General features: G+C 49.5%; 1 protein-coding gene across 2 annotated transcripts; it reads left to right on the top strand.

Moving 5' to 3' along the window:
• The first annotated feature begins 15,512 nt into the window (after positions 1 to 15,512).
• LOC104662192 (inosine-5'-monophosphate dehydrogenase 1-like) lies at positions 15,513 to 17,062 on the top strand. 2 transcript variants are annotated; one of them, XM_010363179.2, is made up of 2 exons: positions 15,513 to 15,752; positions 15,828 to 17,062. In XM_010363179.2, exons 1-2 carry the CDS (start codon positions 15,513 to 15,515, stop codon positions 17,052 to 17,054), a joined length of 1,467 nt encoding a protein of 488 aa, XP_010361481.2. In that variant the 3' UTR covers positions 17,055 to 17,062. The 2 variants fall into 2 exon arrangements, with proteins under 2 accessions (XP_010361481.2, XP_010361480.2); XM_010363178.2 differs by having other exon boundaries at positions 15,513 to 17,062.
• Positions 17,063 to 17,432: the final 370 nt, after the last annotated feature.

The following is a 17,432-nucleotide window of genomic DNA, read 5'->3' as shown; positions in this document are numbered from 1 at the left end:
GCATTCATCTACAAGCCAGGAAGACAGCCTTCATCAAAACCTGACCTGCTGGCACCTTGATCTTGAACTTCCAGCTTCCAGAACTGTGAGAAATGAATTTCTGTTGTTTAAGTCACCCAGACCTGTGGTATTTTGTTATGGTTGTCCTAGTAGACTAAGACAGAGGGTATCTGGGCCCCCTGGGTGTCCAAAGAGAATGCCCTTCCATGCCTTTAAAGGCAGGAGGGAAGTCACCAGGCAACCAGGGTGCAGGGAACAGCAGAGCCTCCTGCTGAGATCTGGGCCCAGCAGGCAGGGCAGAACACAAGGTTTCCACTGTCTACAGGCTCTGGAGTCTGAGGGTCAAGTTGGCAGGTGACATAGCAAGAGGGATGGCTCAAACAGGATAACCAGCTTCTCGGATTGACCAGGGAAGCTCCAGTTCTAAGGCCCTAAGAAACTGTGACTTGAGGCAAGGTCTTGGGTCTCATCCTGTTACACTAGGTACAAGGCTTCTCTCCCACCCTAGGGCATGGATCCTGGAGCCATCCTAGACTCTGGCAGGAAGCCAGCAGTATGAGTCAGGGTTCTTCTTCATGGAGACAGAACCAATAAGATGTGTCTAGATAGAGAAAGAAATTTATGACCTGGGTGCGTTGGCTCACACCTGTAATCCCAGCACTTTGGGAGACCAAGGCGGGTGGATCACTTGAGGTCAGGAGTTCAAGACCAGCCTGCCCAACATGGTGAAACCTGTCTCTACTAAAAATACAAAAATTATCCAGGCATTGTGCTGGGCGCCTGTAATCCCAGCAACTCAGGAGGCTGAGGCATGAGAATCGCTTGAGCCTCGGAGGCGGAGGTTGCAGTGAGCCAAGATTTTACTGCTGCACTCCAACCTGGGTGACAGAATGAGACTGTCTCAAAAAAAAAAAAAAAAAAAAAAAAAAAAGAAAGAGAGAAAAAGATATTTATGATAAGGAATTGGCTCATGGGATTATGAAAGCTGGCAAGTCAAAAATCTGCAGGGTGGGCTGGCAGGTGGAGAGCCAGGAAGAGCCAACGCTGCAGTTCCAATCTCAAGATATTTGCTGCAGGGCCAGGAAGAGCTGATGTTTCAGATGAAGTCCAAAGGTAGCCTGGTGGAGAATTCCCTCTTGCTTGGGAGAGGCCAGGATTTTTGTTCAATTCAGGCCTTCAACTGATTGGATGAGGCCCACACACATCAGGGAGGGTCATCTGCTTTACTTAAAGTGGATCCATTTAAATGTGAATCCCATCCTAAAACACCCTCACAGAAACACCGACAATAATGTTTGACCAAATATCTTGGTGCCTCATGGCCCAGCCAAGTTGACACATGCAATTGACCATCACAGAGGCCTTGCCCCTCTAGCTCCTAGATACACAGGCTCCCCCCACGTCTCCTTCAAGGACCCAGCTTTCCTAGCCCAGAGCACTTGGGGGGGCCTCCCTCTCCTGTGGGCCTCTCCTTGGTGTTTCACTCCCGCACTGGTTTCTTTGGAAACTTCTCTCCAGGAACTAAGAGAATGTCTTCAATCACCTTAAGTTTGGGGAAACAAACTCTTAGCCATGATCCTCAAAGTCCATGAAGTAGTGAAGGGAAGGAAGGGGAAAGGGGAAAACTCTCAGAAGGAAACACACACACACACACACACATATACATGCACATACACACACACAAATACACATGTGTACACACACATGCACATACACACATACCCATACACACCTATACACATGCACATACACACATGTGCAAATACACATGCATACACACACACATGCACACATGCACATGCACATACCCATACACACCTATACACATGCAAAAATATGCATGTGTACACACACATACACCACACATGCACATACACACATATACACACATACACACACACACACGCACACAAACATACATATACACAAACATGAATATGCATACACAGATATACATACATACATCGACACATACACATGCACATCAACACATACACAGATACACACATGCACACAAATACACATATGCACATATACACATATGCATATACACATACACACATATACATACCTACACACAAATACACAGGCATACATACACATATACACCTACACAAATGTACACACATACACATCCATACCTAAACACATACATATGCATTTCAAAATCTCCCAAATGTCACCCAGCTACATTGGCAAATGCTACCCATCCAAGTGCTATTGCCACCCATTGACAAAGGCTACCATGGGGACTGTTGAGAGCACTTTCTAGTGAGTATCTGGAGAGGTGAGGTTATTTAACAGGGCTCTGGTGGGCCCCCTTTGTCTGTCTGACCCTGAGCAATTAACTCTCTAAACTCCTGTTTCTTCTTCAGTAAAACAGTAATGGTAATCCCCACTCCTGAAAGTTCTTGTAGGGGAAAAATCTGCTCATTCATCAGATATTTACTGGACATCCACTGCACGCCAGGCACTGTGCGGGGACTCAGCAGTGAACGGGGTCTAGGTGGCTTATTGCCATCAGATGATGGTGAAGGAGAGGAGGCCGGCAGTTAGCGCACCTGGAAGCCACGTGCTAGGAAGTCGCACAAGGGGGCTGCAGGTACACAGTGGGATTTTGAGCTAGTCAGGAAAAGTATCCAAGACAACACAGGCGAGGGGAGGTTGGGAAAGCCTTTCCTGTGTGGTGGAGACTGTGGCAAAGCCGTGTCCCAACGTGGGAAGTGAGTGCAGGGGGTGGGAGCTGGGTGGCCACAGCAAATGTCACTACACACGGGACAATGGGGCCAGGAAAGGTAAGTCTGGAAATGTGGGGTGGCTGGATTGGACAAGGCATTTTACAGGGTCTCGCTCTGTCGCCCAGGCTGGAGTACAGTGGTGTGATCTCAGCTCACTGCAGCCCCAACCTCTCTGGCTCAAGCCGCCATCCTGCCTCACAAGTAACTGGGACCACAGGCATGCACCACCATGCCAGGCTTATTTTTGTATTTTTTTTGTAGAGATGGGATCGCACCACGTTACCCAGGCTGGTCTGGAACTCCTGGGCTCAAGTGATTCCCCAGCGACAGCCTCCCAAGGTGCTAGGATTACAGGTGTGAGCCACCACGCCTGGCCCGGACAAGGCCTTAAATAGAAGGCAAAGCCTTTTGACCATTTCTGTTGACAAAGGACTTTTTGTGTGACAGGAACACAGCCCAGTTGTAGAAGGGCCACTTTAGGGATAGTTGGAATAGGGAAAGAACTTCTCCAAGAGGCAAGACAGCTGAGTCAGTGCGGAGGTGCTGGGTCTCAGAACTTCAGTCACTACCTCAGACACTCCCACCATAGCCAGGAAGCCAGCCCCTGAGGTGGGAGGGAGGGCTTCCCACCAGCCCCTTCCCATAAGGCAAACAGCTTTGCCCATGCCTTGAGCAGCAGTGCCCAGCTCCCTCCTTCGTGCCACACCCTCCAGGCTCACCCGAGGCACAGGGGTTGGGACAGGCCTGGGTTTCATCTGTTTTGGCTGCAGGTTCCATTTGTTCGCCTGGGTGTCCCTTGTTCACAGGGCTATCGCCTCTCATTGTGATTAAAGTAACGAGTTCCACTGACTCATCAAGATGGGAGTACAAGCATTTCCCAGCTATGCAGCGTGGCAGGCCACCCTGGTTCATGGAATCCCTGCCCTGGATCTCCCCTGGAAGATGACAATCCAAAAAGACACGGAAATTATCTTCTGGCCGGGCACAGTGGCTCACGCGTGTAATCCCAGCACTTTTGGGAGGTGGAGGCGAGTGGATCAGTTGAGGTCAGGTGCCTGAGGCCAGCCTGGCCAACTTGGTGAAACTCTGTCTCTACTAAAAATACAAAAATTAGTTGGGAGTGGTGGCATGCGTCTGCAGTCCCAGCTACTCGGGAGGCTGATGCAGGAGAATTGCTTGAACCCGGGAGGCAGAGGTTGCAGTGAGCTGAGATCACGCCACTGCACTCCAGCCTGGGTGACAGAATGAGACCCTGTCTCATTGAAAAAAAAAAAAAAAAAGAAAGAAAGAAAAGAAATTATCTTCCTCTTAGGAAGATTCATTCGGTTACTATAACAATAAGGAAGCAAAGCTACCCCAGCGGGAGCCCCTCACCTCCAAACCCTGTGAGCACACTCCAGAATCTCTTCTTCCATCTCGGTAGTGGCCCAGGATGCAAAGAAGTTTTTTAGAGCTGGAAGGGACCTTAAACATGAACCTCAGATATGAAAGCAGAGCCCCCATTTCCAGATGAGAAGGTTGAGGTCCAGAAAGGAAGTGACTTGCCTAAGGTCACATAAGAGGAGGCAGGGCCAGGTCCCCCTGCAGGTCCACCTTCCTGCTTCCGGTTGCTCCTGCCAGCTGGGGGCCCCCTGACCCTTTGGGCAGAAGGGCCTTCTTGGAAGGCCCCACTGAGAGCAGCACAGGAGATCTGGCAACTGAGGTCCAGGGCTCCAGGGTTCCATCCTTGGGCAACCTGGGGTCACAAGCAGCTCCCTGAAGGCCTGCCTCCCCCAAGGGTGCTGCCCAGGATGAGAAAGTGCCTCACTCCTGCCTTTTAAGCACTGCCTTCTGGGGCAGGGGACTGGGAGAGGCCCCACAGCCACCAAGGAGGGAGAAAGGGGATGTGGAGAGCCCAAATTCCCCAAAGCGGGGGTGGAGAACCAAGGTAATGTGGAAAAGACATGGCGGAGGGCGTTCCAGGGCCAGGTGGGAGTCAGCCCCATCTCCAGTTACCAACTTTGCTTGAACTACACTTTGGATTCCTCATCTGTAAAGTGGGTTAATACCAGCACTTCCCTCATGGGGTTATTCTGAGGATCCAGTGAGATGCCCATGGGACGAGGTTAGCAGAGAATAGGTCCATTCATTGTGGTGCCATCTCCTAGTGCAAACCAAACAAAAGCAAAAACACATGTGGTAGAGACCCATATGCCCACAGAGGAGTCTCATAAACAGACACATTGCAGAGCTAAGAGAGCAGCAGAAGAAATCCGGTGAGATTAATGGGGAGATCAAGATGCCTGAACACGCACACTACCATGTTTTACTTTTTTTTTATTTTAATTATTTTTATTTTTTTGAGATGGAGTCTCGCTCTGTTGCCCAGGGTGGAGTGTAGTGGTGCAATCTCAGGTCACTGCAAGCTCCGCCTCCCAGGTTCACGCCATTCTCCTGCCTCAGCCTCCTGAGCAGCTGGGACTACAGGCACCCGCCACTGTGCCTGGCTAATTTTTTGTATTTTTAGTAGAGATGGGTTTTCACCATGTTAGCCAGGATGGTCTCGATCTCCTGACCTTGTGATTCGCCCGCCTCGGCCTCCCAAAGTGCTGGGATTACAGGCTTGAGCCACCGCGCCCAGCCACCACCACGTTTTACACAGTGATGCACAGCTATGTCATGAAAATGGGAAGACATGTATAGAAATTAGGAATAGCAGATTTCATCCAGTGGTTACCTCTGAAGTAGGGAAGGAGGATGCAATCAGGAAGGCAGGACAACGAGGAGCTTCATTTACCTAGGTAGTGCTTGATTTCATCCAGAACATGAGCAAGTTCATTGCACTACACACAGCAGTGTCTGAGGCTCAGCCTGGAGCATCTTTCTCCCGTCCTTTCCCGACTGCCTCGTGCTCATCTTCCAAGCCTTGGCTGAAACGCACTCCCGCTGGGAGCTCTTTCCTAGCACTCCTCCCCCCACCCCCGTGCCACAAGCCTGGGATGAGGCCGCTGACAAACGGTCCCAGACCTCTGGCCATGATCAGGCCTGTCATAGGGGCTGTAGTTGAGGATTTAGTGTCTTTCTCCCCTGGCTCTTGATGGCAGGGGCTGAGTCTTCCTTGCCCAATGGAAGGAGTAGCCCATAACTGGTCCTCTGTCATTGAGCAAATATTTATTGAACACCTACTAGGTGCCAGGCACCAGGCATATAGCAGCAAACAAAACAGACAAAACTCTCTGTGCCCCTAGAGCTGGCATGAATGTTTGTTGAATGAAATGAATGTTGAATGAATGAATGAATTCAGAGCAACTGAAAACCTCACAGAAGGCCGCATGTGGTGGCTCATGCCTGTAATCCTAGCACTTTGGGAGGCTGAGGTGGGAGGCCTCATTTGAGGCCAAGAGTTCAAGACCAGCCTGGGCAACACAGTTAGACCCTACCTGTATAAAAACAAAACAAAACAAAACAAAACAAAAAACTTAAAAATAAAGGAAAACACCACAGAAAATATCCCTTATCTCCTGGTTCCCTCTCCCCCTCCACACTAGGGGAGATTGGGATCCAGGGGAAACAAAATAAAATCATAAAAGAAAGCATCTTCTAGGAAAACACTGGCAAGGTGGCCAGGGCCAGGGCCAGGGTGGTGGTGAGGGAGCCCCAAGGTTGTCCCACATGCCACCCAAGGGATCCTAGTCCAGGTGGCTCCCCTTGATTTATTTTCCTGGGAAAGATAATCCCTGCTCTCTCTGAGGGAGGTCCATGCCACCGCTTAGCTTCTCCACAAATGTCAAATGATCTCATCCCTCCTGTGCAGGCAGAGAGTAATAAAAACAATGAATGTGCAAGCAAAGTTCACACCCAGTTATCCCATGCTTAATTCAAGACGAAGAGAGAAGGGTAGGTGGAGGAAGCAGTGGTTTCTCCCCAACCTCCTCACTCCCACACACCTCCTTTCTGATCAAATCCCCCTACAGCAGTGGTTCTCACAGTGTGGTCCACAGACCAGGCTCAGCATCATCTGGGAGCTTGTCAGAAATGCACATTCTTGGGCCCCACCCCAGACCTGCAGAATCAGCTGCTCTAGGTGGGGCCCTGGCACTCTTTACTTTAACAAGCCCTCCAGGGAGCTCCAATGCAAGAGGCTGGGGAATCACCTGGGAACCTTGAAAAACTACTGATGTCTGCATCCCTCCCCATCTCCTGGGATTCTGAAATAATTGGTCTGGGAAGAGACCTGGGCTTCCGGAGATTTTGAATCTCTCTAGATGACTCTGCTGTGCACCTGGAGAGCAGTCCTGGGACCCAGTCCCCTAATTCTGTCATCAGAGCAGAGAAAAAGAATTTCTCACTTACAAGGGGTTTGTTACCGTGCTGACATAGCACAATGTTTCTCAAACTTCAGCAAACATCAGAATCCCCTAGAGTGCTTGTTAAAGCCCCAGCTCTCTGATTCAGCAGGTCGGGAGTGGGGCCTGAGAATGTGCATTTCTAATGAGTTCACAGGTGATGCTGCTGATTGTCTGAAGACCACACTGAGAACCACTGACAAGGATTCTTTCCTGGACCAAATGTTAGTTAGGCTCCCCAACCTTCTTCTAGGTCCATCTGTGCCCATTCTTGTAAAAACTCATATTAGTAAGAACCCCCTACTCTCAATATCTGATCAGTTCCTCACCCTCCACCATCCCAGAGTGATGTCTGATCACCCTGGCCAGCCTTCAGCAAGAGTCCTGTCAGGTTGGTTTAGGCAGAATGGGTACCATAATATCCCTTCTTAGTAATTTTCCATCCACTGACTGCACCCTGCCCCTTGACTGTATATTCTCACTTGTCCATGCTGTACTTGGGGATGAGCCCAATCTCTTTCCTCTACTGCAAAATCCCATTGTAGTGGTCCCTATACCTATCTTGATGATCCTGAATAAAGTCTGGCTTAGCGTGCTTTAACAAGGTGTCACTGAATTTGTTTTACATATGTTTTTAATTGGCAGATAACATGTTTTCATCATGTACAACATGATGTCTTGAAGAATATATACGTTGCAGAATGGCTAAATCAAGTCAATGAACAAATGCATTACCTTGCAGTTATCACTTTCTGGTAACAGCCCATAATATCCACTCTCTTTACATTTTTCAAGAACAGTACAGACAGTCCTGACTTACAATGGTTCAATTTACAACTTTTTGACTTTACAATGGAGTGAAAGTGATACATAGTCATTACACTCCTCAACTTACTATTCAACTTATACTGGGGATACATCCCAATGAAAATATCACAAGTCACAAGCGCACGAGAAGCATCTGTACATCGTCACTAACTATAGTCACTTCACTGTACAACAGATCTTTTGACATTTCTTCCCCTTAACTGTTAAGTATATATCCTCTGACCAACCTCTCCCCATCCCTGCTAAGCACCCCACCCTCTGATAACCACCATTATACTCTCTACTTCTATGATCAATCTTTTTAGATTAGGTATTTTTTTCCTTTAATATCACTTAGCCTAGATAATCCTTAGAACAACCCTCTGAGATCAGCATCATTACCTCATTTAAGGAATGGGGAAAGTGGGACACAGAGGAGCTAAGTGACTTGCTCAAGGTAGCACAGTTGATGATGGAGCTGGATTTGAAGCCAATAGGTCAGCTCCAGAGCCCCTGTTCTTTCCTAGGTGCAGTTTGTTTAGTGTAGGGATCAGGATTTGTTCTGAGGCACATCCTGCACTCTTTCCCCTGACAGCACCTTCCTCCCAGCCCTGCCTCCTCCAGGGCCAGGAAAGCAGTGCAACAATGGTGGCTGTGGGTGGCTTTGTTTGTGCCTGACATTCCTCCAGGGTTTCTCTCCCCGGCTGCTCAATGCCTTCTGTTGTCTCCTAATTATTCAGGACCACATGCAGGCCTGGCTCCCCTAAAGTCTCCTGATATAATTTGAATCTGTATTCCCACCCAAATCTCAAATTCAGTTGTAACCCCCAATGTTGGAGGTGGGGTCTTGTGGGAGATGGTTGGATCATGGGGGTGGATTTCTCATGAATGGTTTAGCACCATCCCCTTTGGTGCCGTTCTCGTGGTAGTGAGGGAGTTCTCATGAGATCTGATTGTTTAAAAGTGTGAGCATCTCCCCTATCCACTTTCTCCTGCTCTGGCTCTGTGAGACGTCTCACTCCCCCTTTGCCTTCCACCATGATTGGAAGCTTTCTAAGGCCTCCCCGGAAGCAGAAGCCACTATGCTTCCTGTACAGCCTGCAGAACCATGAGACAATTACACCTCTTTTCTTTATAAATTACCCAGTCTCAGGTATTTCTTTATAGCAATGTGAGAATAGCCTAATACACCCCCTTTGCTTTGGCATTCCATTGCAGCCCCTCAAAGACCCAAACTCTTCCATCAGCTGTCAATGTTGCACTAAGCACAGTTGGCCACTATTCCTCTCAGTGATACCTGCCTTCAACATGGGAAGCCTTTATCAAAGTTAGTGGACCTCTCAGGATGGAACTTAAGGCATTAACATCACTTATTTATCTGTGCATGCCTTCATTCAAACAGCCATTCTGTCAACATTTATTGAACATCTATGTAACAGATCCCATGCAAGGTGCTGGGAATTGAAATACAGGGAAGACATGATCACCTATCTCAAGATGTTTCCTTAAGAGACAGAAGGACCAAGGAACATAAGTCCCATGATGGCAAGGATTCTATCTGGCTTACTCACTGCTGCCTAGAAAAGAATCTAGAGCATCACTGGTCCTCAATAAGTATGGAAGGAAGGAAGGAAGGAAGGAAGGAAGGAAGGAAGGAAGGAAGGAAGGAAGGAAGGAAGGAAGGAAGGAAGGGAGGGAGGGAGGGAGGGAGGGAGGGAGGGAGGGAGGGAGGGAGGAAGGGAGGGAGGGAGGGAGGGAGGAAGGAAGGAAGGGAGGGAGGGAAGGAGGAAGAAAGGGAGGGAGGGAGGGAGGAAGGTAGGAAGGAAGGAAGGAAGGAAGGAAGGAAGGAAGGAAGGAAGGAAGGAAGGAAGGAAGGAAGAAATTGAAGGGGAACCTGCTTGAGGGAGTATCCTTTTCTTTCTCCCCAGATGTCAGTCAAGTCCAGAATATCCTCACTGTTTATGTGAATAATGTGTCCACTTGGCAGTGATGTTCAGGTCAACTATGAGCACCCAAAGTACTAAGCCCTGTTCAAGAAATGCCCCATTCCATCACATTACCCGACTTCAAACTACACTACAAGGCTACAGTAACCAAAACAGTATGGTACTGGTACACAAACAGACACATAAGCCAATGAAACAGAATAGAGAACCCAGAAATAAAGCCACACACCTAAATAAATCCACACACCACACTTTCTTTGACAAAGTCAACAAAAATAAGCAATGGAGAAAGGAATTCCTATTCAATAAATGGTGCCAGGATTACTGGCTAGCTATATGCAGAAGATTGAAACTGAATCCCTACCTATCACCATATACAAAAATTAACTCAAGATGGATTAAAGACTTAAATGTAAAACCTTAAGCTATAAAAATCCTACAAGAAAATCTAGGCAATACCCTTTTGGACACCAACCTTGGAAAAGAATGTATAACTAAGTCCTCCAAAGCAATTGCAACAAAAGCAAAAATTGACAAGTGAGACCTAATTAAACAACAAAGCTTCTGCACAGCAAAATAAACTATCAACAGAGTAAACAGACAAGCTACAAAATGGGAGAAAATATTTGCAAACTATGCATCCGACAAGTCTAATATCCAGAATTTATAAGGAACTTAAACAATTCAACAAGCAAAAACAAAACCCCATTTTTAAAAAATGGGCAAAGAACATAAGCAGATACTTCTCAAAAGAAGACATACAAGTAGCCAACAACCATACGAAAAAATGCTCCACATCACTAAGCATCAGGGAAATGCAAATCAAAACCACAATTAGTACCATCTCACACCAGTCAGAATGGCTACTATAAAAAGTCAAAAAGTCAAAAAATAACAGATATTGGTGAGGCTGTGGAGAAAAGGGAATGTTTATACACTGTTGGTGGAAATGTAAATTAGTTCGACCACTGTGGAAAGCAGTTTGGAGATTTCTCAAAGACCTAAAAATAGAATTACCATTCAACCCAGAAATCCTATTACTGGGTATATATTCAAAGGAAAATAAATCATTCTACCAAAAAGACACATACACTCGTATATTCATCACAGCACTATCTATAATAGTAAAGACATGGAATCAACCTAGGTGCCCATCAACGGTGGACTAGATAAAGAAAATGTGGTACATATACACCACGGAATATTATGCAGCCATAAAAAAGAATGAAATCATGTCCTTTGCAGCAACCTGGATGCATCTGGAGTCCATTATCCTAAGTGAATTAATGCAGAAAGAGAAAACTAAATACTACATGTTCTCGTTTATAAGTGGAAGCTAAGCACTGGGTACACATGGACATAAAGAAGAGAATGATAGACATCAGGGCCTAATAGAGGCAGAAGAGAGGGAGAAAGAAAAGGACTGAAAAACTACCCATTGGGTACTATGCTCACCGCCCTGAGTGATAGGATCAATCGTGCCCCAAACCTCAGCATCCTGCAATGTACTCATGTAACAAACCTGCACATGTACCCCTTGAATCTAAAACAAGAGTTAATTTTTCTTTTTTTGAGATGGAGTCTCGCTCTGTCGCCCAGGTTGGAATGCGGTGGCACAATCTCGGCTCACTACAGCCTCTGCCTCCCGGGTCCAAGCAATTCTCCCACCTCAGCCTCACAAGTAGCTGGGATTACAAGCACCCGCCACCACGCCTGGCTAATTTTTGCATTTTTAGTACAGCCGGGGTTTCACCATGTTGGCCAGGCTGGTCTCGAACTGCTGACCTCAGGCAATCCACCCACCTCTGCCTCCCAAAGGCTGAGATTACAGGCGCGAGCCACTATGCCAGCCCCAAAATTTTTTTAAAAAAAGAAATGCCCTTTCCAAACTCTTGCGGCAACTTCTAGTCTCCTCCAACCAGGGTGCTGGGTTCCCAGAAGGTGCCTAAGAAGTATGTGTGGCCCCCAAGGAGGCAGTGGAGGTAAAACAAATGCCATGCCTGAAATGAGAAGCAAAAACACTGAAAGGCAGGGCGTGGTGGCTCACGCCTGTAATCCCAGAACTTTGAGAGGCTAAGGTGGGTGGATCACTTCAGGCCTGGAGTTCGAGACCAGCCTGGCCAACATAGCAAAAACCCATCTCTACTAAAAATACAAACATTTCCAGGGTGTGGTGGTGGGCGCCTGTAGTCCCAGCTACTCAGGAGGCAGAGGCAAGGAGAATTGCTTGAACCCAGGAGGTGGAGGTTGCAGTAAACTGAGATGGCGCCACTGCACTCCAGCCTGGGCGACAGAGCCAGTCTGTCACCTGTCTCGCAAAAAAAACAAACTGAAGAAGAAGGGAAAGAGGGAGAGAGAGAGGAGCAGCTCATGGGTAAGCTGCAGCTAGGGAGACAAAATGGTCTTTTGTCTGGTACCGTCTCAACTTTAGGATCGAAAGTCTCTAGTCCAAGGAAACCCATCAGTCCTGGGCAAACTTGGCCTTTTGGTTACCTTAGCTTAGCTAAAGGGAAAGGAAGAGGGTGGGGTCTGGGAGAGGGTGAGGTCTGCATTTATCAAAAGTAGAAAGAGGACTGGAGAGACCAGAGCAAAAGAATAAATGTGCAAAGTGCAGTTCAATAATTTGTTTGTATGCCCGAGGTCTGGGGCTGGATCTGGATTTTATCTTCAGGTCATCCACCAGGTCTTAAGGGTTTAGATTTTGGAACTGATAAACAAGGTTTAAATCTTTTGAGCCTCTATTTTCTCACCTGTAAAATGAGCCAATTAATAGCATTTTGCTCATGGAGTTATTAAAAGGGTTAAACTAGATAATAAATGTAAAGTACTCAGCACCATGCATATAGTAAGTAAATAGTAGGTATTAGTGCTGTTACCTGGCTTCTAGCAGTTGCCCGGTAAATATTTAACCCTTAATGGCCCCTCTCGATCCCTAATGAAAGGGGTCAGGTAGAAGGCTTGGGGAGGGGGTGTGATTTTTGTCCCAGATTCGCAGCCCCCTCTTGACTCCTGCTAGGAGAGGGCAAAGTACTGAGGACTTGCCTTTGACTTTTGTTGATGCAGTTAAGGGCTTCTGGGGAAGCAGGAATTAACCCAAGAGGGAGCCGGGTCTATCCATGGGCAAACGAATCTGACCAGGACCTTCATTAGCACCCTGAATGCCACCCAGCCATCGTCTTATATATCCCCAGTTCATTCCCCCTTCCACTCTCCTAGGTGACAACCTCCTCTGTGCGCTGCCACTCACAAGAGCTCCTCCTCCCTTGCAACCAATGGCTTTGCTTCCTGGCTTGCCCAGCAAACTGAAGCCATCGAAAAAGGACTTTGGCAGCCTCTGCCACCACATCTACCCACCAATATGCTTTCCCACTTGCCACCTGGGATGAACTGTCCCCTGCTCTTAGCTCAAGCCAACACCAACCCCTCTCATCCACGCAAGGACAGCTCCCGCAATTCTCTCCTTTCCTGCGCTGTTAAATATTCCCTCTTCACTACATCATTCTCATTAGCATAAGAACGTTTCTGATTTCTCCTTTTTTTTTTTTTGAGATGGAGTCTCGATCTGTCGCCCAGGCTGGAGTGCAGTGGTGTGATCTCTGCTCACTGCAAGCCCCGCTGCCTCCTGGGTTCACGCCATTCTCCTGCCTCAGCCTCCCTAGAAGCTGGGACTACAGGCGCCCGCCACCACGCCCGGCTGATTTTTTGTATTTTCAGTAGAGACGGGGTTTCACCGTGTTCGCCAGGGTGGTCTCGATATCCTGACCTCGTGATCTGCCCGCCTCGGTCTCCCAAAGTGCTGGGATTACAGGCGTGAGCCACCGCGCCCGGCCAATTTCTCCTATCTTAAAAAACTTTTGGCCGGGCGCGGTGGCTCACGCCTGTAATCCAAGCACTTTGGGAGGCCGAGGCAGGCGGATCACGAGGTCAGGAGATCGAGAACATCCTGCCTAACACGGTGAAACCCCGTCTCTACTAAAAATACAAAAAAATTAGCCGGGCGTGGTGGCGGGCGCCTGTAGTCCCAGCTACTCGGGAGACTGAGGCAGGAGAATGGCGGGAACCTCGGAGGCGGAGCTTGCAGTGAGCAGAGATCAGGCCACTGCACTCCAGCCTGGGAGACAGAACGAGACTCCGTCTGAAAAAAAAAAAAAAAAAAAAACCTTTCCCTTGAGCCCACTTCCTCCTGCAGCCACTGCCCACTTCTCTGTTTCCCATAGAAACAAAATATTCAAAAGAGGCCAGGCGGGTGGCATGCGTCTCTGTAGTCCCAGCTACTTGGGAGGCAGGTGGATTACTTGAGCCCAGGAATTCAGGTCCAGCTTGGGTAACACAGAGAGACCCCCTGTCTCTTTAAAAAAAAAAAAAATCAAAAGAATTGTCTATATCTGTTGCCTCCTTTTCCTCTTCTCACCTCCCTCTCTCTTTTTTTCATTGTGAAATGTAAAGCTTGTAGAAAAATGCTGAAAACATTAATATGCTCATAGGACCCAGCAATCCCACTCCTGGGTATATGCCCAAAAGAATGAAAAGCAAGGATTCAAAGAGAGTATGCCAACATTGTATGCCAATATTCACAGCAGCACTATTCACAATCACCAAAAGGTGGAAAAAACCCAAGTGTCTATCAGCAGATGAACGGATAGACAAAACATAATACAGTCATTCCTCAGTATCCACGGGGGGATTGGTTCCAGGACCCCAACAGATACCAAAATCTTGGGATGCTCAAGTCCCTTAAATGGTGTAGTACTTGCATATAACATATACTTCAAATCATCTCTAGATTACTTATGTCATACCTAATACAATGTAAATGCTGTGTAAACAGTTGTTATAGTATATTGCTTTTCATTTGTATTATTTTTATGGTTTTTTTCGGGGTAATAATATTTTCTTTTTTTTTTTTTTTTGTAGAAATGGGAGATCTCACTATGTTGCCCAGACTGGTCTCAAGCTCCTGAGCTCGAGATCCTCCTGCATCACTCTCAAGTAGCTGAGACTACAGACATGGGCCACTATGCATAGTCAGTCCTTCAATATTTTCAGTCCGAGGTTGACTGAATCTGAGAATGCCAAACCCACAATACCAGAGCCAACTGTCTATCCCTATCACAGAATAGTATTCAGTTACACGAAGGAACGAAATTCTGACACATGCTACAACATGGATGAAGCTTAAAAATGCTATGCCAAGTGAAAGAAGCCAGACACAAAAGAACAAATGCTGTACGATTCCACTTATACGAAATATCTAGAACAGGCCCCTTGCCCGCGTGGCGTCAGCAGCGGCAGCGTGACGGCGGCGTGGCGTCAGCAGCGGCAGCGTGACGGCGGCGTGGCGTCAGCAGCGGCAGCGTGACGGCGGCGTGGCGTCAGCAGCGGCAGCGTGACGGCGGCGTGGCGTCAGCAGCGGCAGCGTGACGGCGGCGTGGCGTCAGCAGCGGCAGCGTGACGGCGGCGTGGCGTCAGCAGCGGCAGCGTGACGGCGGCGTGGCGTCAGCAGCGGCAGCGTGACGGCGGCGTGGCGTCAGCAGCGGCAGCGTGACGGCGGCGTGGCGTCAGCAGCGGCAGCGTGACGGCGGCGTGGCGTCAGCAGCGGCAGCGTGACGGCGGCGTGGCGTCAGCAGCGGCAGCGACTGCGTCAGAGACGGGCGGCAGCGTGGGTGTTTAGTCAGGTCGCAGGGTGTAGCGGCAGCATGGCGGACTACCTGATCAGCGGCGGCACCCTCTACGTGCCCGAGGATGGACTCACCGCACAGCAGCTCTTCGCCAGCGCCGACGGCCTCACCTACGACGACTTCCTGATTCTCCCAGGATTCATAGACTTCCTAGCTGGTGAGGTGGACCTGACCTCAGCCCTGACCCGGAAGATCACGCTGAAGACGCCGCTGATCTCCTTTCTCACGGACACTGTGACAGAGGCCGACATGGCTATCGCCATGGCTCTCATGGGAGGTATTGGTTTCATTCACCACAACTGCACCCCAGAGTTCCAGGCCAACAGGGTGCAGAAGGTCAAGAAGTTTGAACAGGGCTTCATCACAGACCCGGTGGTGCTGAGCCCCTGGCACACTGTGGGGGATGTGCTGGAGGCCAAGGTGCGGCATGGCTTCTCTGGCATCCCCATCACTGAGACGGGCACCATGGGCAGCAAGCTGGTGGGCATCGTCACCTCCCGAGACATCGAATTCCTTGCTGAAAAGGACCACACCACCCTCCTCAGTGAGGTGATGACGCCAAGGATCGAGCTAGTGGTGGCTCCAGCAGGCGTGACGTTCAAAGAGGCAAATGAGATCCTGAAGCGTAGCAAGAAAGGGAAGCTGCCTGTTGTTAATGATCATGATGAGCTGGTGGCCATCATCGCCCGCACCGACCTGAAGAAGAACCGAGACTACCCTCTGGCCTCCAAGGATTCCCACAAGCAGCTGCTGTGCGGGGCAGTTGTGGGCACCCGTGAAGATGACAAATTCCGCCTGGACCTGCTCACCCAGGCGGGCGTCGATGTCATAGTCTTGGACTCGTCCGAAGGGAACTTGGTGTATCAGATCGCCATGGTGCATTACACCAAACAGAAGTACCCCCACCTCCAGGTGATTGGGGGGAACGTGGTGACAGCAGCCCAGGCCAAGAACCTGATTGACGCTGGTGTGGACGGGCTGCACGTGGGCATGGGCTGCGGCTCCATTTGCATCACTCCGGAAGTGATGGCCTGTGGTCGGATCCACGGCAGTGCTGTGTACAAGGTGGCCGAGTATGCCCGGCGTTTTGGTGTCCCCATCATAGCCGATGGCGGCATCCAGACCCTGGGGCACGTGGTCAAGGCCCTGGCCCTTGGAGCCTCCACAGTGATGATGGGCTCCCTGCTGGCCGCCACCACGGAGGCTTCTGCCGAATACTTCTCAGATGGGGTGCCGCTCAAGAAGTACTGGGGCATAGGCTCGCTTGATGCTATGGAGAAGAGCAGCAGTAGCCAAAAACGATACTTCAGCGAGGGGGATAAGGTGAAGTTCGCGCAGAGTATCTCGGGCTCTATCCAAGACAAAGGGTCCATTCAGAAGTTCGTGCCCTACCTCAGAGCGGGCATCCAGCACAGCTGCCAGGATATCGGGGCCCGCAGCCTGTCTGTCCTTCGGTCCATGATGTACTCAGGAGAGCTCAAGTTTGAGAAGCGGACCGTATCGGCCCAGATGGAGGGTGGCGTCCATGGCCTGCACTCTTACGAGAAGCGGCTGTACTGAGGACAGCGGTGGAGGCCACGATGGTGGAAGGGGCGTGCCCCGCTGTCCCCCTTCGGGCACAGCCTCCCGCCATAACTGGTCCACAGATTTACACTATGGGTTCCCCATTTCCTTTCCAGGGAGAGAGTAGGGGAGGCCCTGAGGGGACTGCTGCCCCTCGCTGGGCATCCCCCACAGAGTCAGGACTGCTGTCTGGGCCAGGCTGCCCTGGGAGTCCTAGCCCAGCCAGCCAGGCTCTCAGGCCCTGCGCCTGCCTCAGGTCTTTCTTGCTGCAGCCTGCTCCAGCCTGGCCCCAACCCCAGGGGCAGGCGGCCCCTCCTGGCTTCTCCTATAGGGCACCTCCTTGCCCCCCAGCTCCCCAAGATATGGTGCTCTCCT

This window comes from Rhinopithecus roxellana, chromosome 7, assembly GCF_007565055.1.
Source record: "Rhinopithecus roxellana isolate Shanxi Qingling chromosome 7, ASM756505v1, whole genome shotgun sequence".
Lineage (NCBI taxonomy): Eukaryota > Metazoa > Chordata > Mammalia > Primates > Cercopithecidae > Rhinopithecus > Rhinopithecus roxellana.
This window is presented reverse-complemented; position numbering and strand designations above follow the sequence as displayed.

Bases quoted from the DNA above. Each gene is read 5' to 3' on its own strand.
- LOC104662192 (XM_010363178.2), top strand. From the start codon at position 15,513: ATGGCGGACTACCTGATCAGCGGCGGCACCCTCTACGTGCCCGAGGAT.